General features: G+C 32.8%; 3 protein-coding genes and 1 long non-coding RNA gene across 9 annotated transcripts; 1 reads left to right on the forward strand and 3 right to left on the reverse strand.

The window, feature by feature from the left end:
• Positions 1 to 396: 396 nt before the first annotated feature.
• Positions 397 to 3,216, reverse strand: LOC126872373 (mitochondrial tRNA-specific 2-thiouridylase 1). Of its 5 annotated transcripts, none has more exons than XM_050632254.1 (8): positions 3,068 to 3,216; positions 2,076 to 2,269; positions 1,831 to 1,996; positions 1,584 to 1,768; positions 1,274 to 1,500; positions 1,037 to 1,204; positions 735 to 959; positions 397 to 651 (listed from the first exon to the last, which is right to left on the reverse strand). In XM_050632254.1, exons 2-8 carry the CDS (start codon positions 2,149 to 2,151, stop codon positions 499 to 501), a joined length of 1,200 nt encoding a protein of 399 aa, XP_050488211.1. In that variant the 5' UTR covers positions 2,152 to 2,269; positions 3,068 to 3,216; the 3' UTR covers positions 397 to 498. The 5 variants fall into 5 exon arrangements, with proteins under 5 accessions (XP_050488211.1, XP_050488213.1, XP_050488212.1 ...); XM_050632256.1 differs by lacking the exon at positions 3,068 to 3,216 and adding an exon at positions 2,678 to 3,061; XM_050632255.1 differs by lacking the exon at positions 3,068 to 3,216 and adding an exon at positions 2,603 to 3,061.
• A 1,910-nt stretch (positions 3,217 to 5,126) lies between these two features.
• On the forward strand, positions 5,127 to 22,008 carry LOC126872356 (paired amphipathic helix protein Sin3a). 2 transcript variants are annotated; one of them, XM_050632212.1, is made up of 18 exons: positions 5,127 to 5,275; positions 7,792 to 8,075; positions 8,736 to 8,909; positions 9,110 to 9,262; positions 9,336 to 9,670; positions 9,761 to 9,998; positions 10,066 to 10,320; positions 10,409 to 10,807; positions 10,900 to 11,351; positions 11,432 to 11,906; positions 11,974 to 12,220; positions 12,297 to 12,671; positions 12,752 to 12,921; positions 13,015 to 13,209; positions 13,476 to 13,754; positions 19,071 to 19,222; positions 19,315 to 19,525; positions 19,612 to 22,008. In XM_050632212.1, exons 2-18 carry the CDS (start codon positions 7,812 to 7,814, stop codon positions 19,861 to 19,863), a joined length of 4,626 nt encoding a protein of 1,541 aa, XP_050488169.1. In that variant the 5' UTR covers positions 5,127 to 5,275; positions 7,792 to 7,811; the 3' UTR covers positions 19,864 to 22,008. The 2 variants fall into 2 exon arrangements, with proteins under 2 accessions (XP_050488169.1, XP_050488170.1); XM_050632213.1 differs by having other exon boundaries at positions 13,476 to 13,685.
• On the reverse strand, positions 6,231 to 7,100 carry LOC126872384 (uncharacterized). The gene is made up of 2 exons (XR_007691961.1): positions 6,835 to 7,100; positions 6,231 to 6,765 (listed from the first exon to the last, which is right to left on the reverse strand). It is a non-coding gene; the product is annotated as an uncharacterized LOC126872384 (long non-coding RNA).
• Positions 22,009 to 22,128: 120 nt separating the features above from the next.
• Positions 22,129 to 27,665, reverse strand: LOC126872379 (uncharacterized). The gene is made up of 3 exons (XM_050632266.1): positions 27,086 to 27,665; positions 25,682 to 25,860; positions 22,129 to 24,789 (listed from the first exon to the last, which is right to left on the reverse strand). Exons 1-3 carry the CDS (start codon positions 27,164 to 27,166, stop codon positions 24,645 to 24,647), a joined length of 405 nt encoding a protein of 134 aa, XP_050488223.1. The 5' UTR covers positions 27,167 to 27,665; the 3' UTR covers positions 22,129 to 24,644.
• Positions 27,666 to 27,867: the final 202 nt, after the last annotated feature.

The following is a 27,867-nucleotide window of genomic DNA, read 5'->3' on the forward strand; positions in this document are numbered from 1 at the left end:
GTTAGATAAGAAATTCCAATATACTATGTTGCAGCCATAAATTTCGTTTTCTTCGGCGGTCATTATCGTGGTTGCTTGCCGGCTTTGACGAACGTACGAAACTTAAAAAAGAAGATACGACTGATAAAATCTGTAGTTGAATCACTAGAATGATATTATTTCATCATTTTTTCGATAACGAGACGGATTAACCAAAGATTCCGAGTAGAAGTGGGAAAAACATTCTTTTATTTCTAATTTCAGCTTGCTTCTTTCAACCAATCTTTCTTTGTTTGATGATTGCAAAGAAAATGATTTCGTTATACTTATATTGGTGAATTTAGCGAAAATAAGAATCGAGATCGATCAATTATCGAGACTTATCGATCAATATAAAGGAGAAAAAAAATCTTTAAAGAGATTTTGTACGATGTTTATTTTATATTCAATCGATAAAAACTATATTAAAATGCCCAAATATAATTTCCTTTTTTTGTTAATAAATTACTATGTACAATACTATATACTCGCGTCCGCGATCTGTTTTTGTGTCTCGTTGTTTCCTCGATAATGATCCATTTTTACTTCTTGATTTAAACTATAGTATGATGGACCACAATATGAGATTACAGCGCTACCTAGACACTCTTCTCCATTATATAAGGTGACAAACTGAAATAAATACGATAAATGTTAAATATTATTGAACACTATTATACGATAATTAAAAAAGGGTCATGTATAAGAAACTCTACCTGTCCCTCTGTAATTGCTCTTAATGGTTGACTAAGCTGTATTATTAACTGATTCTTTAAATTTTTATGAACTGTGCAAGATACCAAGGGATCTCTATGTTGAAAGCGCAAATCGCAATTTAATAGTCTAGAGAAACTATTAAATTCTGGCTCTGATGATATCCAGTACGGAGTTTCTGTTATTATAAGTTCTGAATATAGCGCTGAATTGTGTGTTCCTTTTACCTATTGATATTAATATATACATCAACATCTAATCTAAGTAAAAAATATAATTAACACATAAAATTTTTTCTACATACTACAATGATGTTATTTGTGTTAATATCTTTCTTATACACATAGTATGCAGCTGGTAAACCACTAATTTTTATATTCTGCCCTATGGTCCAATGATGAAAGCCCATATGCTTTCCCACTACCCGACCATCATCCAAGTCTACAAAGTCTCCAGGTTTGTCAGATATGTACTATAAATATTATTTAGTTATTAATACAAAAATGGAATAATAGCATACACTGAACTTATCATGCTGTACCTTGGATATGAAATTTTGAAAATTTCGTTTTCCCACAAAACATATCCCTCTGCTTTCCCTTTTTAGAGCAACTTTGTCCAACCCAGCCTTCCAAGCAATTTGTTTAACGTCTTTCTTCAAATATTCTCCAAGGGGAAACATGGAGTATCTTAAAGCTTGTTGAGGTACTTGGCACAAGAAAAATGTTTGATCTTTTTCTGCATCTCGAGCTTGAAATAAGCTGACATCTAGTAAAATAGTCAAACTAATAGGATTTGATTATATGATTAAAGCAAACGTTTAAGAATAACATTAAGAAAATTATATTTACTTGTATCTGGCTTAAAATGTTCAAGGTAAGAACCAAAACTGGTTCTGACATAGTGTCCAGTTGCAATAGCATCAGCCTGAAGTTTATTACATGCAAAGTTGAAGAAATGATCGAATTTGATGTACTTGTTACACAAAATATCAGGATTTGGTGTATATCCATTCTCATATTGTTCTGTTAAATAGCTACAAAAGTTAATAAAGATAAAATATTAATTAAAAAGATATACAAATATGCATATACATACGAAAAGATATTATTCCAATATTCTTTTACAAAATTGACTTCAACAAGAGGAATATCTAATTTTTTGCACACCCATTGTGCATCTTCATAATCCTCCTCAGTCTGACAAATTTCAGTCTCATCTTTGATGTCCCAATTTTTCATGAATACACCGGTGACATTGAATCCTTTAACAGTGCTAATCTTAACACTTACATGGTACTAAATTATCATTCGATACTAGACATTTTTATTCTCTTGAATTACCTTTATTTTTTAGAAGCAGTGCTGATACAGCGCTATCAACCCCACCAGATATACCCACAATTACTTTTTTAAACATTTTCTAAGTGTCCTAAACTTTGTTTTATTATATATTAAACTTTTAGTATCCTAAACGTTTTTTTCTTCTCCTCAGTTTTATATTATTCCATCTTTATTCACATGTACCGTTAAGGAACCTATTAAATTGACACATAAAACATTACATGTAAGACATTGAAGATAAATTCATGTGTTAATTTCGCTCAGTACCTATATTACAACAATACAAATATTTTCGAACCAACAACATGCAGAAAATTATTGAAAAAAAAATTTCTAAACAATTACAAAAGAAATATATAAAGAATATGATAAGAAACAGCTTTTAAACGTAGAACTATGCTCAATCGGTTTAACGTGTTGAGAACACATTATAAGATCAAGATTGTACATTTAAAATAACTCAATGTTTGAATTTATCCTAACTCGAATATTCATTTAACATTAATCACATGTGTATCGATTACCACGTCTGAACGGCCAGCATAGTACATTATTCGCCAAAGAATTTGGAAATTTACAAATAATAAAGGTTAAAGAAGTACCGAATCAATCACGTGGTACATGTATACGTATCGAACAGATTGCGTTTTGCGTGTGTAACGAATGAGCGGCTGTGCTCAGCGTCTAACGCGTTTAAACAATATCGAATAATTCGACGAAGAGATAATCAACCAGACTGAATTTGTAATAAAACACAGAACGTGATTTTTCCACGTGCACGTTGTGTATATTGGAGGAATATCGTTTAGACGCTTCCTGTGTGATTAGCAGGTTTCGAGGCTCGCGCGTAGGTCGATGCCCGAAAATCGTCAGCCAATCGACGCACGGCTCTCTCGTCGGGAACCAGTCAAGCACGTTGACAGATATGCAACGGCTGGTCGCAGGAGCTTGCATATTTCGAATGGCATTTTATTGTGTGGATAATAACGTACCGCGTGCTAGTTCAGTCTATTGGATTAGACGAAATTCTCGAGACGATAGACCAGTTTTCGAAGAAATGCGCGATTTCGGTGCAAGTGCAACCCATTTTGCGCAGTTTCCATGACCCAGATTACGATGGGGAGTTCGCTCGCCTTTCGGAACAGCTGTTGGCCGCACGAAGATGTCGGCCGCGGGGAAACGCTTGGATATTTCGTGGACTGCGCGCGCCTCTTGGCGGCTTCGCCGCCACAATTTTCAGGGCTGTATCTACTCACAACATATTAGGCACCTAGCGATTCTACAGTTTCATCGGGACGCGACACAACTTTTCTCTCAATAAGCATCTTTTTCGAAACTTTCCTTCGTCATTTTTTCGCGACAGGTAAATCCTGGCGTAATGGAAGTATTTAATAACCGGAAACCAAAGAAATGAATTATTACGATAAACATGTTAAAAATGTAATGTGTATGCAATTTTGTATATATCATCCTATCTGGCTGCTATGTTTTTTTTTACGTAGTATACTATCCGCATAAAATACCTCGTGTTGTTATTCTAGTTTGTAAAAAGTTACGCGAATCCCGTCGATTTTGTGTTAAATCGTCATATGCGGTGTAATTAAAATTCCATATGCTTTAAAAATCAGAATAGTATTCGAACAAACGGAAGTTTGAATGTGCGGAGTTTCTATCGCTGTTAACGTTTCGGTAATTTATTAATGTGACTTACGAGAAGTTGATATCGTGAAGTGCTCGAATGAAACTTTGGCGGTATGTTGTTCGAGAGTATTCGTGTACTCTCTTTTCCAGTGTATTTATATCTATAGATATTAGCTGTTTTGTAAGAAACACGTTGTATCTTAAATATTAATATATTACGCGTAACTCACTCCAGTTATTGCGAGAGTATTGTCATAAAAATAACGTCGATAATGTAAACCAATATAAAAGCTCGAAACAAGAACTGAAATTGGAAGTTATTTGGATTGGCCGAAATTCTATGAAACTTAAACTATCAATAAACGACTAGAAAGTGTAGTTGAAACGATAACCGTAGGAAAATACGATTTTAAGAAATTGTACGATTAGTAATTGTCATTGTTAACTACGACTGAGAAAGACTATTATTTCGTAGCGATTACATTCCATGTGATTCTATGCCGATACGTTAAAGTAAATTGCAAGTGCGTGGCAATATCTTTGTCGTGGAAAACAGTGGAGAAAAGTAGTCGAAGAATAATCGATGCACAATTAATGAAAGTTGGAAGAGAAGTCTCGCGAGGCCTGCGACACACGTATGCTTTGCAGGAGGTACCCGAGTGGTTGGTAACAGAGACGCTTAGTGGATGAATACGGTCCTGCGCGATCCCCTCCACCTTCCTCATCCCGCTATACGACCAGTCAGTTCCTTGTTTGCCATACAAAATCCAATAGTTTGCCTTGTACCTCGAGAGAGTGCGAGTATGTCTTTTGCATTTGGGTATTTTTTTAAAAAGTGCGGTAATTCGTCCGTGTACTCGCGAAAATGTGCATTTTACTGAGTTTCTTCACACATACGACAAGATTTCGATGGTTCTGAAAGGGAGATCCGAGAAAGCATAGTGAATTCCTGTCTGAGAGACCAGACCGACCGGCCCGTTCAGGCTTCGTCGATTTTTTGGTCGTGAAAAAACAACGGGGCCGAAGCTTTTGTGCGGAAAGTCAGTTTCGACGGCTGGAAAAAGGACCGATATATCGACAAGAAAATCCAGTGTACTGAAAAGTGCTTATACCCGACACTCGAGGTGACTCCTTTGTAAAAGGAGCACCGCAGGACGAATATTTTTCCACTGGAGCTCTCGGGAAAATGTGTTATGTATTTACGTGGAATATTGCGTAACGTCGAGGGCCGGGAAGTGTTTGGAAACGTGCAACACTGACAAACCTCGCTTCGACGACTTCGCAGCACGGGCTGTACGCGTCCGTGCAGCTGGCTTTACCGGCTCTATTTCGTCTCCTCTGTGTCCCAGCGAAATTCCCCGACCGAGGCTCGATATCGCGGATCGAAATTCTGCCCAACGAAGAAACTCCACCGACGCTCGTCTCTCCTCGTGGAACTGCACAAACTTTCCTACCGATCAAAACTTCGTTTCATTCAACGACCACTTGCTTCACTGGATAACTTTTCTCGAAATTCACTTTGGTGCAAGGACGTTCAACTTCTTTTCAAATGGAAATTGGTATGTATTATCTTTTCCACGAGATTTTTACTGTATTCTAAGTCACTGACATTTCTATATCCATGCAAGGTCATCATAAACTACTATGTGGATGTAGACTGTGTTCTATAGAAGCACTAGGTTATAATTATTTTTATAACACTTTTGTGTTTCAGTGCAACTTTCTTCCAATCAGGAAAATTTACATCTTATTTTGTAACCCGATGTCAGTAGGATTAGACCGATATTACATTCTTTTACTTTATTATACCAAGGAAATTTACAGTAATATGTTTTATAATATGTTACATTAGTGAATGTGTGAATTAAAATTGTCTTGTTTCCTTGTTGGTTTCTACGCTCGTTTTCTTACTTTTATTCTAGAAAGATGTAAAACTTAGAAAGAAAGAAATTTGTTAGTTTTCACAAATGAGAATAAAATAATGAGCAAAGAAACGCAGTTGTGCTTCTAGAACTGCAAATATCAAAGCGTATGCGAAGAGGACATAAATCCTTTATAGCTACATTTTGTTATTGATAAAAAACTAATTATAGATTCGAGTGATATATAATAGCACAACGAAATATTTCTGTGTAGCTGTGAATAATCTTGCAGGAATATCTTCTTAGCACATAAAAAGTACATTCATAAAATATTTTATCTATTCCCACTTTTATAATTTACTTTTACTCTTCGAATGTCTACATTGACCGAGAAGTGTAAAGTATAAGGGATATACATGACAGCGTGCCAGGTCAAAATATATAACAGTAATAAATGATTACTAAATCAATAAATAAAACAATAGATTACAAAAGGTAGTAGTTCTTAATAGTAAACATCAATATTCATTGCAAGAAAAATTTCTTTCACCCCAAATTTATTAGTGACTTTAAACTTAACAAATTTATTGCATTTTTGTGTGAGGTTATATTACCTAAATATATCTTGGAATAGATTTCAGAAAGGATATACTCATATTTAACGTATGATTTATTTCCTACTATTGTCATAAATATAATAATATAATGGAAATGCAAACCACGTGTATTTTAATTATTTTATATTATGCAATATATATATAACAGTTACGAGTATGAGTAATTCAATTATTTTTAACTGTAAATCGAGCAAGAAAATGTATAGTAATTTTGAATTTTCAAAAATTAATTAGAAAATTAAGTGATACATTTTTAACGGCTTTCTTATATTATTCTAGAGAAATAATTTCGAACATATTCATATTGAGATCGACGTATTAAAAATCAACATAAATACCAATGCAGTTTTCCTAATTTACCATTACATATTCATTCCTTTCACTGAAATGATGACGAAATTTTCACCTTTTTCATTATACTATTATTTTAGGAGCGAAAAAGTTTGATGTTGTTCGAAGTTATGGGAAAGTGCTCGCGCTGTTTTAGATTCCTCGGAAGTTCTGTCACACGGTGATCGAGCGCGCGGTGCTTTCAAAATTCCGAACATCGTCGTGTAAATTTAAATCGATCTAGAAAGGAAACATCAAATTTATCGAATGTTTTTTCTACACGGCAGTACTACGTATTTATGTACTTACGACGTTAGTCAACGGTAGTGCGGATGCATCGTCGATCACGTCATTTTATCACCTTAAACGAAACAATACCATCACCGAACACTTTCGAACCCTACTACACCTTTTCTGTCTTCTGCTCATGGCGCGCTAAACGCCACGATACCCGCGAAAGAGTTGCTGCGTCGTGTTTTATCGTAGCTTTGAGGATAAATACAATGGTTGTGTATCGCATAGGTTCGATGTTAACCCTTGAAGGCTATCATAAGCGAAATCTCACCCCATGCGAATTTTATTTTAATATTATCGTCCTGTCGTTATTTTTGAGAATATAATTAAAAATATATCAAGTTGTAAAAATTCACAGAAATGTATACTATGCGAACATATATGAAATATCCAAAATCTTATTTATTAATAAGTAAAACAATTTTCTAAATTTCATTTTTTAATTACATTCATAAAAATATGAAGACGCATAGTTATTAGTTATAATTAATAAACTGTGGGTTTTTATGCAGATTAATATTTTTGAGAATGTAATTTAGAAAATAGGATCTGATAGAAAATTGTTTTATCTACCAAATATTATAGAAAACACTATACTTCTGATATTTGATAAATTTTCTCGTATTATGCATTCTTCAAATTTTCCATAAATACAAAAAATCCATAGTGTACCTATAATAATATCGCCGTAATGTTATTTATAACCACAAGGAACAACAACTTCTTATCCAATATGGAATAGTAATAAAATATTTAATTGCTTTTCTTAACTTTTCTATTGATAGCTATAATTATGAGGAAATTAAATTTCACTCGTGATACGTGGTTTAAATGACAAATCGTATAAAATTAATGCAGTGTGAAATGCGTTAGTGTGATTTCCTTTGATGGCAGCTTTTTAGGGTTAAACAAGATATGATTAATATCGGGATGAAAAGAAGATCTCTGATCAAGATCTTTCTCAATCCGTAGCATTTCCAATGTGATCTGCGATGAAACGCGTTCGCGGGCTGGACGACGTAGCATCACCAGCAGCAGCAACATTAAAGCACTCGTCAGTGAGTGCAGGAAGTGGCGGAGGAGGTAGTTTGGAGTACCATTCAAGCAGTGGAATAGGCGTTGTTGTACCTGGCCAAGCAGTTCGATCAGTTGCTTCGAAAGAAATGCCGGGCAGCATACAATTTGGAACTGCCCAAGCTCAACAGCAATATACTGGAGCAATTGTAGTGCCGACCGCGGCCCCGTCCCCCATTAAGGTGCGTGTTATCTACATTGTAATAACAACAGTAACGAGCTGCAAAACAACTACATCATTTTTTCATTTTTCTATGCTTTTTACTATTTTTTAATTGCTTTATATAATTTCAATCTTTTTTTTATAGTTTCTTTGTTAAAATGAAATTGTATATTTTAATGTTTCCTCTTTCTTGTAACATTGTTATTCATAAGTCTTTCAGGTATTACTGGTATATAATAAAACAGAGCGATGCGGGAGCAAATGAAATTAATCGGCTTAAAAGCGGTCTATCGAATTGAACGTTCTCCTATTACGTTTTTAAAAATTTTTTAACTGTCACGTTAATAAATCTCTACCTATCTCTATCTACTATGGAGTACCTTTATTTGTAAAATAAATATACGACATTATTGTTATTGTTCGATAACATCGCTTCATTTTTATGTATATATTTGATGAAAATACAATTAAGAAATTTTATTTAATTTTTTGTGCAAATAAGATTTGTACAACTAATTGTTTCACCTTGTATTAATAATAAGATTGGATAATCAGAGGATAATAACAGCACTATACTTCTATATGTACATTTTTTCCCAATTTATATGTACAGGAATATAATCAAACTTGTAAAGATTAGATTTATAGATTGTGCAATTATTATCAATTGTATGTGCAGGGAAGTGGATCTGCAGGACTCACTTCTACATGTAGCAGTAGCAGTGTAAATACTGGTGGAGGTTTACATGGTGGAATAGGTGGTGGGAGTAACCATAGTATGGGTTCCCAACAGCCTACACCAGGAACACAAAGTCAGGTCCATAGTCAACAGCAACCAACAATAAGGCATAAGGTTTATATCCGACAATGTATATAAGTTAAAATAAATTACAGATATCGAGATTTATTGAAAATAATAGCTGTATAAGTATGTAAAAGCATGGGTCTAAGGCTTGTATTTTGGATAAAACATTGAAAATCAGTTCTTATTAAAATATGATATTTTTAATTAACAAGAGATTTTGTATAAAAATTTCTTTATACCTCTTATAGGTTCATTCTGGCAATGTAACACCATTAGCTTCTACCCCACCAGGCACAAGCCTAGGTGGTGGCAGTGGTTCCCAACAATTTCAGAGATTAAAAGTAGAAGATGCATTATCTTATTTAGATCAAGTAAAGTACAAATTCAGTGATCAGCCCCAGGTAGATTTATCATTATTAAAATTATCTGAGTTACAATAATCATATTTTATTTCATAAACATGTTTAATTTTAGGTGTATAATGATTTCTTGGATATTATGAAAGAATTTAAGTCTCAAAGCATAGATACACCAGGAGTAATAACAAGAGTGAGCCATTTATTTAAAGGGCATCCTGAACTTATTGTTGGTTTCAATACCTTTCTTCCACCTGGGTACAAAATAGAGGTGCAAGCAAATGAGCAAGGATATGCATTTCAAGTGTCAGTTAGTATGCCAAGTCCAACAGCAACACACACTTGCACTAGCTTGTCACAGCATCATTGCACTGTGAATGTTGGTTCACCTCCTGTTGCAAGTCCACCAACACAACCAGCGAAAGCTCCTCCAGTATTGCAGATAATGCAAGGGTAGGATATTATCAATATTTTATATATTAGTTTTTACTGTTTTTGCGGAATAAATCGATAATTTATATTTTACATGCTATTTGAAATTAGGACCGGAAACATACACCACTCTCTGGCAAATAATATATCGAATAATAGTTTGACAGTACATGCACCTTCACCACCACCGGTACAGGCATACAATAATTCACATGTTAGTGCAGCTCAAGCTCAGGCTGTGAGTCAAGCGTTGAGTCAAGCACAAGATGGTATACCTACTAGTGGACAAACTCAACAAAGCCAACCAGTTGAGTTTAATCATGCGATTAATTATGTTAACAAAATTAAGGTTTGTATTCAATTACAGAATGCGATAAGAAATGTAAGATATTCACTTAATTTGTTTATAATTTCAGAATCGATTCCAAGGTCAACCAGACAAGTATAAAAGATTTTTAGAAATTCTGCATACTTATCAGAAAGAGCAGCGAAATTTAAAAGAATCTGGACACATGGGTGGTACGAGTGGATCTGGTGCATCTAGTGGGGCAAAACATTTAACGGAGGCAGAAGTTTATAGCCAAGTTGCCAAGTTATTTGAAAATCAAGAAGATTTGCTGGCTGAGTTTGGACAATTTTTGCCGGATGCTACTAATCAACAGAGTTCGTTGGTAGGATGGGTATTATAAAATTAATATAAAACAAAATTTTACTTAAAAAAAATTTTCTTTTATTAATGTTTTGGTGACAATATTTTAGAGTAACAAGACTGCTACAGTTAACGATCACACAACAATTGTCAAGAAACCATTGGGACCTAAAGCACCTTATAATAATTCGGGAAATATTTCGAGAGATCTTCGAGAATCGAGCGGTACTAGTACAATAGAACGCGAAAATCGCGATCATAGAGATCGTGACCGAGAGCGAGATAGATCTGGTATACGAGATATTAATAGTGTACAAAAATTTGGTCACAATACGGGACAATTGAAAAGAAGTCCGTCGTTTTCGCCTTCGGTAACAGCTGGAAACTCTCACCATATACAGCATGGTCCACCTCTGAAAAAGCCTAAAGTATCGTCTATGCGTGAATGTGTTACTATAGCCGAAGCTGGAAAATATGGCAGTCTCAATGATTATGCTTTCTTCGATAAGGTTAGTACTTTCAATTTTTTATTTTCATACTATTAGGAAAGGAAAAATGAAATAAATGCATAATAAAAAAATATGTATTATTATATTCTTAGGTTCGTAAAGCGTTGAGATCGCAAGAAGTATACGAAAATTTCCTTAGATGTTTGGTTTTGTTTAATCAAGAGATAGTTTCTAAATCTGAGTTGGTGCAGTTAGTAACGCCATTTCTTGGTCGTTTTCCTGAACTATTGCGGTGGTTTAAAGATTTCCTGGGCCACTTGCCTGAGTCTTCTAGTACCAACGCAACAAATGCAAGTGGCAATTTAAATGTTGAAGCGCTACCAAATAATGTTGTACGAAGTCATCAAGAGAGACCGCAAGGTGATCTGGCGATGGAAATTGACTACACGGCATGCAAGCGTCTAGGGGCATCATACTGTGCGTTACCAAAGTCTTACGTTCAACCAAAGTGTACAGGAAGAACGCAACTGTGTAAAGAAGTTCTCAACGATACATGGGTTTCATTCCCGACTTGGTCAGAAGATAGTACATTCGTAACATCCAGGTTCGTAATTTTTATATCTCCTTTATGTGATATTTATTGTTGAATAGTAGAATTATTTTTTATTGGGTTGGAATGTTTAGGAAAACTCAGTACGAGGAATTCATTTATCGTTGCGAAGATGAACGATTTGAGTTGGATGGCGTAATAGAAACTAACGCGTCAACGATCAGAGTTCTCGAGGGTGTCCATAAGAAAATGAGTAGAATGAGCCAAGAAGAACTTCAGAAATTCAAGCTCGACGATTGTCTCGGTGGTTGTTCGCCTACAATTCATCAGAGAGCCTTGAAGAGGATATACGGCGATAAGGCGGCTGACATTATAGATGGTCTTAAGAAAAATCCTGTAGTAGCAGTACCAGTAGTTCTTCGTCGATTAAAGAGTAAGGAAGAAGAGTGGCGGGAAGCGCAAAAAGGTTTCAATAAACTCTGGAGAGAACAAAACGAAAAGTACTACTTGAAGTCTCTGGATCATCAAGGTATCAATTTCAAGCAGAACGATGTTAAGGCCCTAAGGTCCAAGAGCCTATTTAATGAAATTGAAACGTTATACGATGAGGTTTGTAACTGTTTTTCCTCTAGGTAAGTTTATGCTTCTCACTATTTAAGAATAATTTATTTTGCAGAGACACGAGCAGGTAGACGATGGTAGCGGGGATGGTCAAAATAATAGCGGTCCACACCTTGTATTACCTTACAAAGATAAGTCTGTCCTAGATGATGCAGCTAATCTTCTTATCCATCATGTGAAGCGTCAAACGGCCATCCACAAGGAAGACAAGCAACGAATAAAGCTTTTGTTGAAGCATTTTATACCTGATCTTTTCTTCCATCCACGCCAGGAACTAAGTGACGATGAAAGGGATGAAGACGGTATGCATTAAATTTGATAAATTATTACTATTTTGTAGTCAAAGCAATTTATTTTATACAAGTATCGCTGTTACAGATGAGAAGGAAGATCTCAATGTAGCAGCGTGTAGTAATTCTCAGTCAGTAACGATGAATACCTCTCCATTGGGTGGTGGTGGCCTCCAAGCAAATAGGAATAAGGCGCCGGTATCTCCGATTCCGTCTTCCACGTCTATTAAAACCGAACCTGATATCAAAGTACCGATCCATGCGATGTCGGATGATCCTGAAGAAGCGTACACGCTCTTCATGGGTAGCAACAATTGGTACCTTTTTTTAAGGTTACATCATATATTATGTGAAAGATTAACAAAAATGTACGACCGGGCTGTGGCTCTTGCTGAAGAGGAATCACGGTACAAACAGCAGCGTAAAGAGAGCACAGCTGTCGCATTACGGTTGAAACCTAAAAGTAAGTGTAAAACGTAGTTTTGTTTGTACGAAAAAAATATAGTTCATTTTAATGTGATATTCTTGATATGTTTGATATAGATGAAATTGAAATTGAGGATTACTATCCTGCATTTTTGGATATGGTTAAGAATGTGCTAGACGGTAATATGGAAAGTACCGCATATGAGGATACCTTACGAGAAATGTTCGGTATTCACGCATATATCGCTTTTACGTTAGATAAGGTTGTAACATACGCTGTGAGACAAGTAAGTATATGCATATTAGATTTAAAAAATTTTTAAATTACTATAATTTTATAATTATAGCAGGATTCTAAAACAAAAATATACAATTTTTAGTTACAGCATTTGGTCTCAGATCTTATATGCCAGCAGTGTATGGAATTATTCCAGCGAGAGCAACGACAACCGAAAGAAAGTAGTGGTGCAGGTGGTTTATGTGCTACAGCATACATGAGACTCGGTGCAGAGATGTCGTATCAGCGTAAAGCTGAAAAGGCTATGGCGGACGAAAATTGTTTTAAGATATACATTGTAAGTTTCGATTTTTCAGAATACTTATTTTGCGAATGACAAAGCTATTGCTACCATTTATTTTAGAAGCTTATAATTCACTGTTATATATGTTAAAAATACTAAAATATTCTATTTGATTCATGAACATTAACCATATGTTAATGTATCTCTTAATCACAGCTGGTAATATCCTACGAATACGAACAAATTATGAATAAAAAAATATTACTTTTTCGTAAATTAAACGAAACGCGTTTTACATGTAAAACATTTTATTGTTGCAGTATAAGAAAGACTGTAAAATAACAATGGAATTGTTGGATACGGAAGGTGATGAAGCGATGGACAACAGTTGTAGGGAAAGAGAAAGGGAAGGAGTTACGGTATCTGAAAAGTGGTCTACATATGTTGAGAGGTTTTCTGCTCCAGCTGGTCAGACTAGCCCGAAAGACACCCCTACCTTAACAGACAATGAGCCAACAACCAATCATCCTGTGAGTAACGACCAGGCAGCAAGGGGGGGGAGGGGCAGAAAGCGCAAGAACACTGACATTAGCAAGAAGGTATAGGATCCACATCCCTTTTCATAATCATTGCCAACGTTGAAGTTTACATTCATTCGTATTTGATGTCTGTGATTGGAAGTTGTACTGTTGTCATTCAGTGTACAACTAGTGTCCCAAAGAACGAAAGCTTACTAAAAAAAAACTTTCTTCTAATTATTTCGTGTGATCATACTATAAAATTATACCAGAGGTATTCGTGTGTGAAACGTTTGATCTCGCAGTCGGACGCCTTTCCAAAAAAAAAACTCGGTCTTCAAGAGAATCATTGTTGACTTCCTTAAAGAAAGATATCAAAAAAGAAGTAGAAAATATTTTAGGAATGAACATCGTAGCATATAATATCGGTTGTTTGCTAATACGAGGAAGCTACGTAGCCATATACGGTCTGCTATCACCAATGCTTTATCACGCGAATGGGGTCAGAACACTGGTTCATGCTTGTCATTATATAGAAGTTGCAGAACTTTGTATACATATAAGCAGAATGAACTAATATTCTTTTAAATGCTAAAATAAAAGAAAAAGAATGGAAAGTCATATATTTATTTTCGTAACGTTTAAAGAGATAAGAGAGATATGATTTTCATCTGAGCGCGTCCATTGTGGTGCTGTAAATTAAGTAAAGAGAAAGATAAGAGAAAAATAGGAAAAGAGAGTATAGTGCACTACGAATCCCCATTCTTTATTCTATATATTCGCACTATTAGTGCATTGCAATACCATTACATGTTATGCGAAAAACCACAAATTACAAATTATATTTCTATATTTTAAATATCGATTTATAGTGAAACAACGATATCTCAATAGTAATTTTTTCAAATTTTCAAACGCGAAGATTTATCGAAGGCATTTAGAAGTATACTGCTCCACACGAGTCACTGCTTTGCTTCCTCGTTTTTTACGGCGTAAATAAGTTTTGTCTATCCATGCGAGTTTCTATGCAAGGGTTTATTCTTTCATCCGGTGATATCTTCTTTACTTTTTATTTAGGGTCGAAAGGAAGTTCGTGCGTTCGATAAAAGGGAGGGAAGTGCGCGATATTTACATTTACGTACAAAAAAGATTCCAAGTTTCGGTTGTTTTTAAATTTTATTTTATATTTTATCTAATAATGTGGTTATCTAATAACTTCTTTTTATTTGTGTTTGTTGTTTTTGTTTGTTATATAATAATAAAAATATTATAAATGATTGTATAAAGCTTCAAAAGCTTATAAAAGAAATAAGAGTACGTACTAAATTCATTAATTTGCTTTCATGTTGAAAACATGATTCTCCCGTGAATCTCTCACTTGAAAAGAATCGGCCAACGAAACAAACAAGGAAAATTTTCACATATACAATTAAATCGTACTATGCTTTATCATACTGTCTCCGTAATTGTCTACTTCAAGTTTCTTTAGAAAAGGAATGATAAAATTAACTAGTTACAGCAGAAGTATAGTTACGAGATGAAAGATATTAACGAGCATTTAACTCATTTTGCAAATGTACAAAAATGATGAAAAGAAACATCAAGGGGACACGGCATACACAAATGAAGTCATCCGAGCAGTGCCATAAATGAATGTAAAATATTAGCATAAAAGAAAAAAAGAACATAACATTTGATATCGGTCAATTCTTAAAGTTTAGTTCATTTTCATCTTACTATTATTATAAACTAGATAAGATCATAATTTCTAGAATTTATTATCGAGATAGAATTTAAAAAGAAATATGTAAATATTTGATATAAATTTGTACATATGTTTTGATACGCAACTTGGTCGACTGGTAGAGATACTATGCATCTACTAACTTGTAAAATTTCACCATTTCGCTATCATACATTCGAACATTAGTGAAGCCTTTGGGAAGGAAATATGGATATTGACTCGTGAACACATTACTTCCACGCCACATCACATTATGCAGGGTAATCGTGGCTTTTTCTGTCTTTTGATCGCTCCAACTTTCAATTTATTACTACGAAACTTCTAATTATGGCAGAGTAACTATCAAGTTCACAAAGTAGATAAAGATAAAAGAAAAGATACGCATGCTGAGAGAAGGTGTATTATATGATAAAATAACGTTTTGGACATTTTTGGAACATTGGATTTCCAAAGGTTGCGTGTGTTATGATTCCTTACGGATATTAACGAAAAAAGCTTGGGAAATTTCCGTACTATTAAATTAGGGTATGTTAACGAAGTATTAAAATTGTATAATTTTTAGGCATTAGGTTAGGGTATACCAACCTATTTAGAAGATTTTCAATTACGCGAACGCCACACAGTTCGACGTGTTATATTGCATTCTTCGAATTAGATTCGTTTGATTTAAAAGGTGTAGTGTGATATGTAAGATCATAGTATGCATTGATTCTAGCTTGAACATTAAAAAGAGAAACTGGAAGTAGCGTTATTATTGGCGTGGACCAAGTGTGTTCCTGGCTTAACTGTTGCGCCACTGTGAAATGCAGGTGTATGATAATTCTTTGCTATGTACATATTAATGTATAAGTAGTGAAGCAAAGATTATATGGCATAGCATGTAAATAGAAAATCACTTGTATCTTTTCATTAATTCATAGCTCCAACTGAAAGGAACGTAACAGTATGAAGCGTTGATATCCCACGAACTAATTTCGAATATCTGCCAAAGGTTTCACAGCTTTAACTCTCTCGGTTTCTGCTGTTGCTTTTTCCATTGAGAAGGTCCATTACTTTTACCCCTTTTTTTTGTTTGTTTGGTACTCTAGTGAACTTTCATTCTGTGTAATTACATTCTTCTCGTGGAAATGGTATAATTCTATCGAAGGTCCTTAATAATTTTTTACAGTGCAGACTATAAAAATTGTTAGTTATTAAAAGTTAGCTAGCATCAAGCATTAAGTTTTAATGTCGGAAGAGTAATTTTTATCGAATCGTTCTTTGTTCTTTCCTAGGTTTCGACGAGTTATCAGATTTCGTTATTAAAAAATGTGCTTTTAATGTTTTGTCGCGTTTAGGATTTCTTTTTTGAAATCAAACAACTATTTAGAAATACGTTGCTAATTTTATTATTATTATTGTTTGACGTCGAGATAAAAAAATCTACGTTTTGTATATTTTATGGAAAAACAGGTACTATTTCTTAGTTTTCTTTGCCATAGTATTCTGTACAGTTATACAAATACGTTTATGACGCAAAGTGGATTTTCAGATGCAGTGTTCGCAACGTTGTTTCCTCATTGAATGATATCTTCGTATTTTGTACAAAATGTAAAACATGCATTTCCTGACAAGGCTCTGCATCATGGAATTTTAAGCGCTATTATATATATAGAGAGAGAAAATCTACACGTATCATGTACGTGTATTTATATATTTTTCGTTTATTTAACAGTTCAATACGTTTTTATTAGATAACGTGGCACAAATTTAAATTAATTTAAACGATATATATACATATATATATATATACCTACACACACATATATATGTATATATATACACATATATATGTAATTGTTGCCACAAATGATCTGATTTAAACGTTACTATGACATTTGTAATATAGTTTCATTGAGACTATGAGGTCGTATGTGCAGACAGATTTTATGTGATTGTTATAAGCTCATATCTCCGTTTTCACTTTATGCAGTGAATTTTAAACTCTATATATATATAAGACATATATATATATATATTTTGTAACTGTAATCTGTATATGAAACGAATATACATATAATAATAGATAAACAATAATATTGTATAGAAGAGAGATATTGAAATACATGAACAATGCTTTTAAACATTATTGTCTAACATCATTTTGTACCACTAAATTTATTACTTTGATTCTCCGATGATATTAATTTTTTGTGACGACAAAGAAAGATAAAAGAATTCTTTGCCTGTGCTTTTACGAATGAAACGAGACAAAAAACAATGCAAAATGAATATTCCATAATACTATATTTAAATACTTAGTAATCATACAGAGAGATATTTAATTTCAGATATTAAAATTTTTATGTTTGTCCTTATATGATTTTTATTTTACATATTTTTTCTCATTTAGCTTCGATTTGTTGTTCTGTTTTATTATTTCAATATTATATCATGTGTGCTGAACATTAAATGGTGATAAATATACACACACATACACATATATATATATATATGTATATATACAATATATACGTATATATATGTATACACATATGTATATTAAGAGTAATATATCTCTTTTCTAACACATTTGTATTTTAAAATAGTAAAGCCGCCATATAAGTTAGAATTTCATTCGAATCATATCAATACCACGCCTTTTTTGTTATGCTTTCGATTGAAAAAGTTCACTCGTCGTCTGTGAATGTACATGGATTGAAAATTGACCTGAAAATGTTACTTTAAGCTCATTTTCTTTCATTTCATCTCGTGTTCGTTTAATTGATTTCATTTTGCTTACACAAAATTATTGGACAAATTTGTTTTATTATTTTTAAGTATTATTGGTACTAAGACTCAATATAGTTGCTGTTACATATTGTTATTATATAATGATAAATTTATGAATGAATATTTCTGAACTACAATTAATAATTTCATTATAAAGTACTGTTAACACGTAAGAATTGTTACTTATTCCTAGTCATTTATACAGTATCAGTAACATGCTACAAAATAGTAAAACAACAGATTACAAGATATTTTGAATGTGGTTTATTTTCGCTTATTGCTCTTTTTCATGCATAAACCCCCGAAAACCGTTAAATCTTTTTCGTACGTTCTTTAAAGAACATCCTCTTATGTATCCACGTTTTCCCAAGTTAATTGTTAATAAATTTTATTTGTAGAGTATAGTTATTTATTGATGCGTATGCGATTCAGTACGTGTCAGTGTATAATGACAATCACATAATGACATATAACTTACTTACAAAAAATGAAGATAGCATAAAAAAATTTAAATTCCTTTTGAACGAGTACCCTTAAGAAAATTTCGTTTTTCTTTTGTATATAGAAAATTGATTATTTTTATATATCTTTCATTTGTTTCTGTATTTTGCTGTAGTTTATCATTTTTACTTAAAACATTTTATTACTTTTAGAAAGAGAGTAAGCTCTATACAAGAGGAATGTTTGTAATTTAGTACGAGGTGTGAAATATTGTAATAAATTATTTTGCAATTGTGCTGTAATAAGAGCTCTTAACTTAAGTATGTTAAACTTAGTACTAATTACTCATAATAATACAATGAATGATATCATTAAAATTGTATGTATACATGTATTAAGCTGTACCTGTTAAAAAAGTTAACATGAAATGATTGTTGTAGATGGATGGAAATGGTTGGAGTTCTTTAGGCAGAATCTTGGCAGGACGTAAGCCTGTATTTCTTTACCGTAATATTAGACAGTGGAGGAAAAAAGCTGCAAGAATGATGTCAGCATCAGTGCCTAACACCAATCAACCAGATAAAGCAGCAGGGTAAGTATCATTTAAATCTCTTTATAATTAAAATCATAACTCTGTTGATAAGATATAATATTTGAATGCCTTTCCTTTCTATCTTTCTTTAGATCAACTGACAAAGAAAAATCACTGGATTCTGTGGATGCGCTTCTAAAGCGACCTCCTGGTTTAAGATTAGCAGATTCTGGGGATACATCTGACATTATCAATTCCGATGAAACCCAGTGTAGATTTAATCCCAATAGTTACCAAATGCTTTATATTGCTAGTAAGGAAGCATTCCTGTATAAACAAAATTCTTTCAGTCGTGCCAGGGAGGTATGTTCTACGATTAAAAATTTGTCTTATTTTTTTTTAAATTAACGATACTCATGATATTTATTAATTAGTTGCTTTTTCAACAGTGTCATCCAGCTGTTACAAAACACTTGAATTCAAAGTTCCATCAATGGCTGGCGGCTTGGGTATCCAAGAATGTTGCAGATGTTCAACACCGATTATGTCAGGATTGGTTGATGGGACGTTATGAAAACTTAATTCCTCATAAAACACGAGTGATCACGGACAATGATCAAACGAGAACGCCTTATCGACAATACAATCGTTATCGAGTGGAACGCTTGCAACCCGATCCTCTGACGGAACCAAGTGTATAATCACACGTCTCTTATCATTTCTTTACTATTCTCTGACAGCATATTGATAATACTGTGAACTCGTTTCGATAGTCTCACATTCATATTTTCTGTTACAAAAAGAAATTAATACTTAAGAGAGGGTTACATCGAAGGCAAAATCGAGACTGATTCTTGAACTATATCGCGCGTATGTACAACGAGAGAACGTCTTATTTTGCCAACGAAGTTTATCGCGAACGAAGAAGGTGTAGAAGTGGTCGTTAAGGAAAGAAAGTATTGTAGATTACAAATGAATCTAAATGAGTCTACACTGTGTACTAAACTTATTGCATACAATTTTTAACTAAATTTGATTCTTCAACTGTACAGGTATGGAAAATTTGATGCAAATTGAAATATCGCTGACTTGTTGAAGTTGTTGTTTGTCTAAGGGTTTAGCTTTGAGCATTCCTTCAACGTAAAGTACTAAATTAACTATCGAATCAAATGTTAAGAAAGAGGATCAGTTATAATGAGCGATATTTCTAATTGTATTAAAGTTAAGCTTGTGATCAGGTAATACAAGATATTTAAACGTATTGTTTCATTTCTGAAAATCGAGTACTTTTCGATAAAACTAGATATAGATTTTCCAGGTAAGGTTTTACATAGGAGAAAAAAATAATGGTAAAACTTTTGATACTTTATGTAATATCTTAAATATTTAGGAAGACTATGATAATATAATTGTTGTTTATAAGCATATTGCAGATTCAGCGAATTTTATTTTATTAAGTATTTTATTTTTATAGACTTACACAATTGTCATTAAAACATTGAATATCGTTAGTGATTAAAAGAAATTAAAATTTCGATTCGTAGTATGTTACATTATTTAATTCACGACTGTCTATTTATAACTGGAACGTAACGAAAGATTGGGTTACAAGAAAGCTGTATACTTTTTTTTGAATAATAACTTTATATACATGTATGTAAAATATCTTTCATTCGAAGTTTTTAATAACTTACTTCTCTTATTTTTCTTACGAATGTCGCGATTGAAGTTTTCGTTCTCTTGAATTCGGTATACATAAAACTGTACGTATAAATACATGCTTGTACAGATGTATGTGCATGTATGTATGGATATGCGATAACTGAGAGCATATATATGTACATACATGCATATGTATGTATATATATGTATATATACATATGAAACGAAAAAATACTAGGCCTTATTTTTTACCTGATCTTTAGGCTATTCGATAGAAAATGTACAATATTAAAGTATGATGGTGTTCCTGTACAGTGCAAAGCTGTTGACAACATTAGAATACGGCGTTTATTGAAAGACGTTGAGAGGTATTGACTCACCACGCACGAGATACATATATGGTTATAGATATTATTTTACGTTATTCTTAAGTATGTATTTTTTTACCAATTCTTTTACTTGTATATTGATATACGAAACACACACGTATTGAACTTGTTAAAAATCTATAAATCATCTTTTATCTTGTCGATATCAATCACAGTGTTAAATTTTCAATGTTTTAAACTTTCACCAGAAAAGAAGAAAGGATAATACGAAATTGAATGAAGAAAATCGTGCGCGGTGAAAGAAAAGAAGCACATAATACCTTTGCAAGATTCAGATTGTTTATAATAATTGAAAAAGGCAAATTGGTTTTGTTCCAATCATTCAAACAGAAAATGACGTTTAAAATCTAATAATAATGTATGCATAAATTTTGGATTGAATACATTTTTATTGTAATTATACAGATTTAGTTGAAATCTTAGCATCTCTGTTTTCGTGGATAATTTTGGAAAAATACCATTTTACATACATTTACACAACCAAGTATATAAACACAGACGCACTGTGCTGTTCGGCGGTTATGCGTATATTACAGTTATATAGTAAACTGTGTATCTTATGAAAGGTGAACAAAGAGAAGAGAGACCCGGTCTTCCGATGCTCGACTACTTGTGACTATTGATGAATGATGATAGTGTATTTTATCGAGAAATTGCTAATTTTAAAAGTGTATGTCCATGTATCAAAAGTGAATGTACAGGCAATTTTATTACTCGAGATAATAATTTAATGTTGATATATTTTGCACAAATCATTATTAATATTAATAAATCATTAATATTATGGCTGTTTTATTTGATTCGCTATGTTATTTTCAGGTCATAATCCAGAATTAACTTGCCCTTATTTCTTAACAACTAAGAATTGAGGTAAGTGATAATTAATGTGGGAAGAAGGATGGATATAAAATAATATTTCCAGCAACATTACTTATTTTTATTAAAAATGATAACATTGGTAATCGTCGTACAACTATAGATAATTTACTCTTCCTGTGTATTAAATATTAAGTGAAATACTGCATACGAATACATTGTCTGTATTATTTTCTACACGTTTTCTTGAAACAGTAAGGGTATTCGAAATTATTAATTCGTCCAAATAATTTTTAAGTATTTTCTGTATCAAGAAAACCAACATTTTCTAGATGAATTGGGCGTTACATATAAAGGATCAAATTATCTAATTTTTCCAACAAACTTACAATACGATTGATATTGCAAACGTGTAGACAAATTGTTCTATATAATTATTTTTCTATTTTATCCTTTCATGTATATCTATTTCGACACAATTGAAAACAAGAAACAAGATGATCTATCATCATCTCGGCTTTATTTTATCTCGATAATAATATTCGAGATTGTTGCAAAGCAATCACAAGACGGTGTAATATATCTATGAAATGTAAAAAGTCGATCGGATGGAAAATAATTGAAGTAAGAATCTCTTTGGTTTTTAAGTAAAAATTCGAATATGACGTTTATAATAATCGAACGATATAATTATAGTCGATGCAAGAAACATAACGAGATCGTAACCTAAACTGTTGCATTTCTTTTATCAACTATATGTTACTATTGCACGTTATAAATAGTCGATAATGATATACAAAAAAGATTCGAAGTAATTTTTCCCTTTAAGTACAAAATTGTGGATTGTTCCTTATCGAAATACTGTAACCTATCCTTGCTAATTTTACACCACCTTGAGTACTTCTAAGGTGTTCATTAACTTAAAAATAATTACATTATTTATTGTTAATGGCCGATGAGGTTCGGTAAAAAATAAATTCGTTCTTATTCGTAACTGGTATTTTGAAATTCGAATAGAAATCAGTACATCGAATCGCCGAGATTTGTATTCGATTAAAAAAATCGATTCTCGACAACTTCATGGTTACCGATGAAAATATTAAAGTTTCGTATTCGTTTTATTCTTTTATGGATCAAATTATGATAAATGAAAGATATGTTTTCATAATAACCATGAGTACTGGATGACGTAAATAAATACAATTTTACAAAAAGTAGACAAAGACGAGGCTTCCGAATATTTCAAAATTTCAAATAAAAGTTTGCTTACTTCTGGTAAGCATCGTAGCTTAAGAATAAAATTACGAATACGAAGTTTGGATCTTATTAAAGTTTGATACAAACTTGAATCTTCTCAGACCCGATCTTATCCATTTTTCAAAAAATTAAGTAGCTTTTTTACAAATCAGATATTTTTGTATAGATTATTAAAATTCATCGTTAATAACTTATTTCCATAAGATCAATCAGGTCTGAAAGGATTTCATTACATACTTTCTATTATTTTATGCCAAGAAAGTATAATGAAACTTATTATTAAAAATCATAAAATATTGATGTATGTTAATTATCGCTTGATTACCTTATGATGAATTTTCTATATGAGTAATTTGAAGAAAAACTGCGATTAACTTACGGCTTTGTGTTCCGTGCGTCTTGTCTATTTCGAAGGATAGCAGTTTAATTTCCCCCTTTGTTATTTGTTTTACATCAGAATTACACAACACTTCTATATTCATCATTTTTGTTTTAAAGATTTGTAACGAAATTCAAATTTACAGTGTAGTAGAAGCTAAATGAGTTTGAAAATGGCGTTACTGCGCGAGATCTTGCTTATAGCGACGCGGAATATGCGCGCGCAGTCTACGGTTCCCAAGCGACGTTGGTGCGTCGTTCGAAGATTTGTTCCGTGTAATTAAGGTAAAATTACTAATTTTTAACAACGTTTCTTGCGAGAATCATCAAAATCTCGTAAATGATCATCTTAGGGAAACTTGTGCATAAAAATATCTTATAAACGTGTTAGTTTATAATTAAAATGTTATTTTATACTGAAAGTCTATTCTAACATTCACGCGCCGGTAAACCGATATTCCGTTTACTACATCTAAACAAACTTATCCGATTTTCATTTTATTTATCTATAAATACTACAAATTCGTTAGAAATCTTCAAATTAGATCGATACGGTTATGTCGATTTATGTTTTGAGATTGAAGAATTGTTGAATAACTCCTTATCCTAGCTTGTCGGTAATTTCGATTATCGAAATAATATCGCGGCCATATTTAATTTCAAATATCGAACCGGTATTTGATTTTCTTCCCGCTGTATCTTATACACAAGTGGCGTCTCGTTAGACAGCAAAATGCCGATTTTTGACGTATAGAATTATTTGACGCGAATATATTGTGACAGCGTGACGTTTTCTTTTGTAGATTTACGTATCCGTATGTAGTCCGTATGTAGTATTTAATTTGAGTGTCGAATATTCCTTGGAGGAGAGAACGGAGAATCGCTTCGTTCGATGGTGACACAGTGATCAGGACGGTGACAACACCATAACAACGGTTGTTCGAAAAGGCGTTTGTCATTCAGGTATGTCTGCATCTTTCTTAACTAAGATAATCCATATCTTCAGACGTTTCGCCTTCAATATCGTCCGATGTCGTATTTTGACGACAGTGATATACGTACGCACTCATGGATACGTTTTCGCCTGTACGCACGCACCTGTACGTGTCGTCAGGACACTTACATCTAACAAAAGAACAAAAAATATTTTTATATTGAGATACTCAAATAATATAATTCATTTATTTTGAAGTTTTTGTAATTATAAAACTTTTTCTATGAAATATTTTTAATATTCTTTTTCGTATATTTATTCAATTTTAATTGAATTAAAATAAATTTAATGAAATTAAATAAAATTAAAGTAAATTTGTAACTGTAAAGTTTTGTTTATAAAATATTTTTAGTAACATTTTTATAATTATTAAATCTTTGTTGGATCGTTATTAATTTTATTTCGATAATTATTAAATAGCGTAAATGAACAGTTTATGAGAGTAGCAATACTGAATTTTGTAACGTTTCATGAATGGTAAGAGTGCCCAATTACATACTTATAATTTGCATCTGAATTAATTGGAATAATAACTTTATGTGAAACGTCGATTACTCGTACAATAATAAAACTGCGAACGAGATTAAGCATTCATTGTGCACTGTTGATAGATGATAAGAATGTTTGTTACTACTTTTTATCTTGCAGGGTTATTACATATTAGCATAGTTCATTCATAAAGACCCATTTTGAATACATTTCGCTAATTCATGAGTAATAATATACATCGAATATTAATCGTTCGATTTTCTGTAATTAAGTTGCTGCTTGTTTACGCTTTATAAATATTTCACGAATATGTTAATATATTAAATAAACAGTTATATGAATAATTAAACGAACGAATATATTAATGGAAATTATACAATACAATAATACGATTCTTATATAATCGTACGTAATGATAGAAGAAATTATCGAAGGGAAAAAAATTTCGATGTACAATTTTCGTAAAAATGTTTACTTGATAATTACGATATCAGTAATTATCTTGAGCATCATGCGTGTATAATTTTAACTTACGTATTCGGCATGAAAATCGTGCCTCGCCGAGTGACAGGATTGTATGTATTCCATCCGCAGGGTGTATCGTAACAATTCCGTTTCGGACGGTCGTCATTTCCGCTCTCGGTTGCTCTCTGTGTTCTTAGGTTATCGGGGTGCATTTCATGGACAATCCTGCGCAACTGTTCAGCGAATTCCTGCAAAATAATAACACATCAAATGTTACAAACTCCAGGTTTTCTCGCACAAAATTTACGACAAATGTAGTAGAAATAATTGAAAAATTATTAATTCTATAAATTCGAATTTTAGAAAATTGTACGGTATCTAAAAAATCATGTATACTGTATACTACATGTAAGGAAAATACACGCGGAAAGTTTTTAAATCTTCCATAGAATAATTTTAATATAGATTGATTTAAAATTACGGTTTACTTTTATACTTTCTTGTATATAATTTATATTAATAAATATATTGGAAATAATTGTACTAATAATAACTGTAAATATAATACATTATATAATAGAATAATAATAACAATAATAATTATGAATGTATTATATAAAAGTAACATAAGAAATACTGTAATCTATGGTAGATCAGAGTTTGTAGATCAACTTGGAGTAGTTCACGATTATTTATAAGAAATACGTAGAAAGATAGCGAAATTGTTTTGCGATTATCTTTTACGCGTTACGCATGAAATTATCGGCGCAGTAGGGGTCAATGCTATCGATTTCATTTTGAAAAGAAAAACGTTGGAGTTGAGTCTTATACGCATTGCTTTATCATGCATTTAACGAAATACAATTACAATTTTACGATAATGTTCACACTTACGATTTACCTGTCCAAAAATGAAAAATTATCGGTAGTGCCATTAAATTTACTATTCAACAGTTTTCAATAACGTTATGTGTGATCCTTTTTCGTTTTCGAATCAATATTCAACTTGACAAATTTTGAAAATATTTCTTTCGATATTGAAAGATGGTACTTTTTTATTTCAAGAATTATTTCATTGCAAATCATTTAAATTGAAATTGATTAGGATTAAATTACAACGCCATTGTCTTCGTTTTAGCTAGTTATTAAGACGCGTTCTTCTATTCATAAGCTTTCTTTAAAGATCATAACTACATTAAAAGGAAATAGTTTCGAATATGTTGCTATTTAGCTTTTCTGATAATTATTCATTCAAATCTAGCACGTGTGAATTCACTTCGAATCTTGATAGCAGGTGTTCGAGTATCGGAAATTGGTAAAATTTCTCCAGTGCAGTAGAAAATTCCATGCACAGACCGAGAAGCAAAATGATCAATGATCAGAGTTCTCAGCATTTTCTATCTACTCCCTTGATCATCGATTTTCATTCCAACAGACCTGCTAATTAAAATATCATATACGTATATATCTTACCTCCGATCTGACTGCAGCACTATTGGAATAGTCGACGGTATACAGGACCGTCAGCAGAGTCACTAAGAGTACTAGTTTCATCCTGTCGTGTAGACGAATTCTTCGAAATGTTGCCAAAGAGAAGATGCGAAGGCTGTCGCCTGTCTGTCGAAACGATGATGAACAGAAACGAGACGATTCCTCCTTGAAGAAAGCTTCCTCTCTATTGATTTACTCTCTTCGTTCTTCCAGGTGCAAATTTACAGAAGCTCTAATTATTTTCAATTCGAAAATAATTTGGACTAGCTGCAACGATGTTCGATGAATCTCTCGAGGCGGGATGGTCCCGCGCACTGACCCTGACCAGAACCTAGGCAGCAAAGGATCTCGGCTCTGGTAGCTCAAGGAACGCTTCGTGTCCTCGTCGAAGCGACTTTAATTCGGTTTACCTAAGCGTTGTCTGCCTAGTGGATTCAAACAAATGCACGCGTGCTATCTCGCAGTTCGTTGTTGAATGATATTTTCCACGGTATTAACAATCCGTATACCACGATACTTCCGACTTTATACATAGACTGACGCCTCGTATAGAATGAAGAGACTTGCGAGATGCCGCGGGTTTATATAGGCTGAGCTAGTAGCTGGCGGAGCGCGGGTGGGGACATCTGCGTTTCTTCTGTTTCGTTGGTCGATTCGAAGATCGTTCATGGGGTTAATTTCGAACTACCAGTTGATAAAATTCGAGGAAAAAAAGTACGCGATGTTTGTCTTTGGTGTTTGGACATGTTTCGGTGGGATTGATT

This window comes from Bombus huntii, chromosome 13 (genome assembly GCF_024542735.1).
Source record: "Bombus huntii isolate Logan2020A chromosome 13, iyBomHunt1.1, whole genome shotgun sequence".
NCBI classification, from domain to species: Eukaryota; Metazoa; Arthropoda; class Insecta; order Hymenoptera; family Apidae; genus Bombus; species Bombus huntii.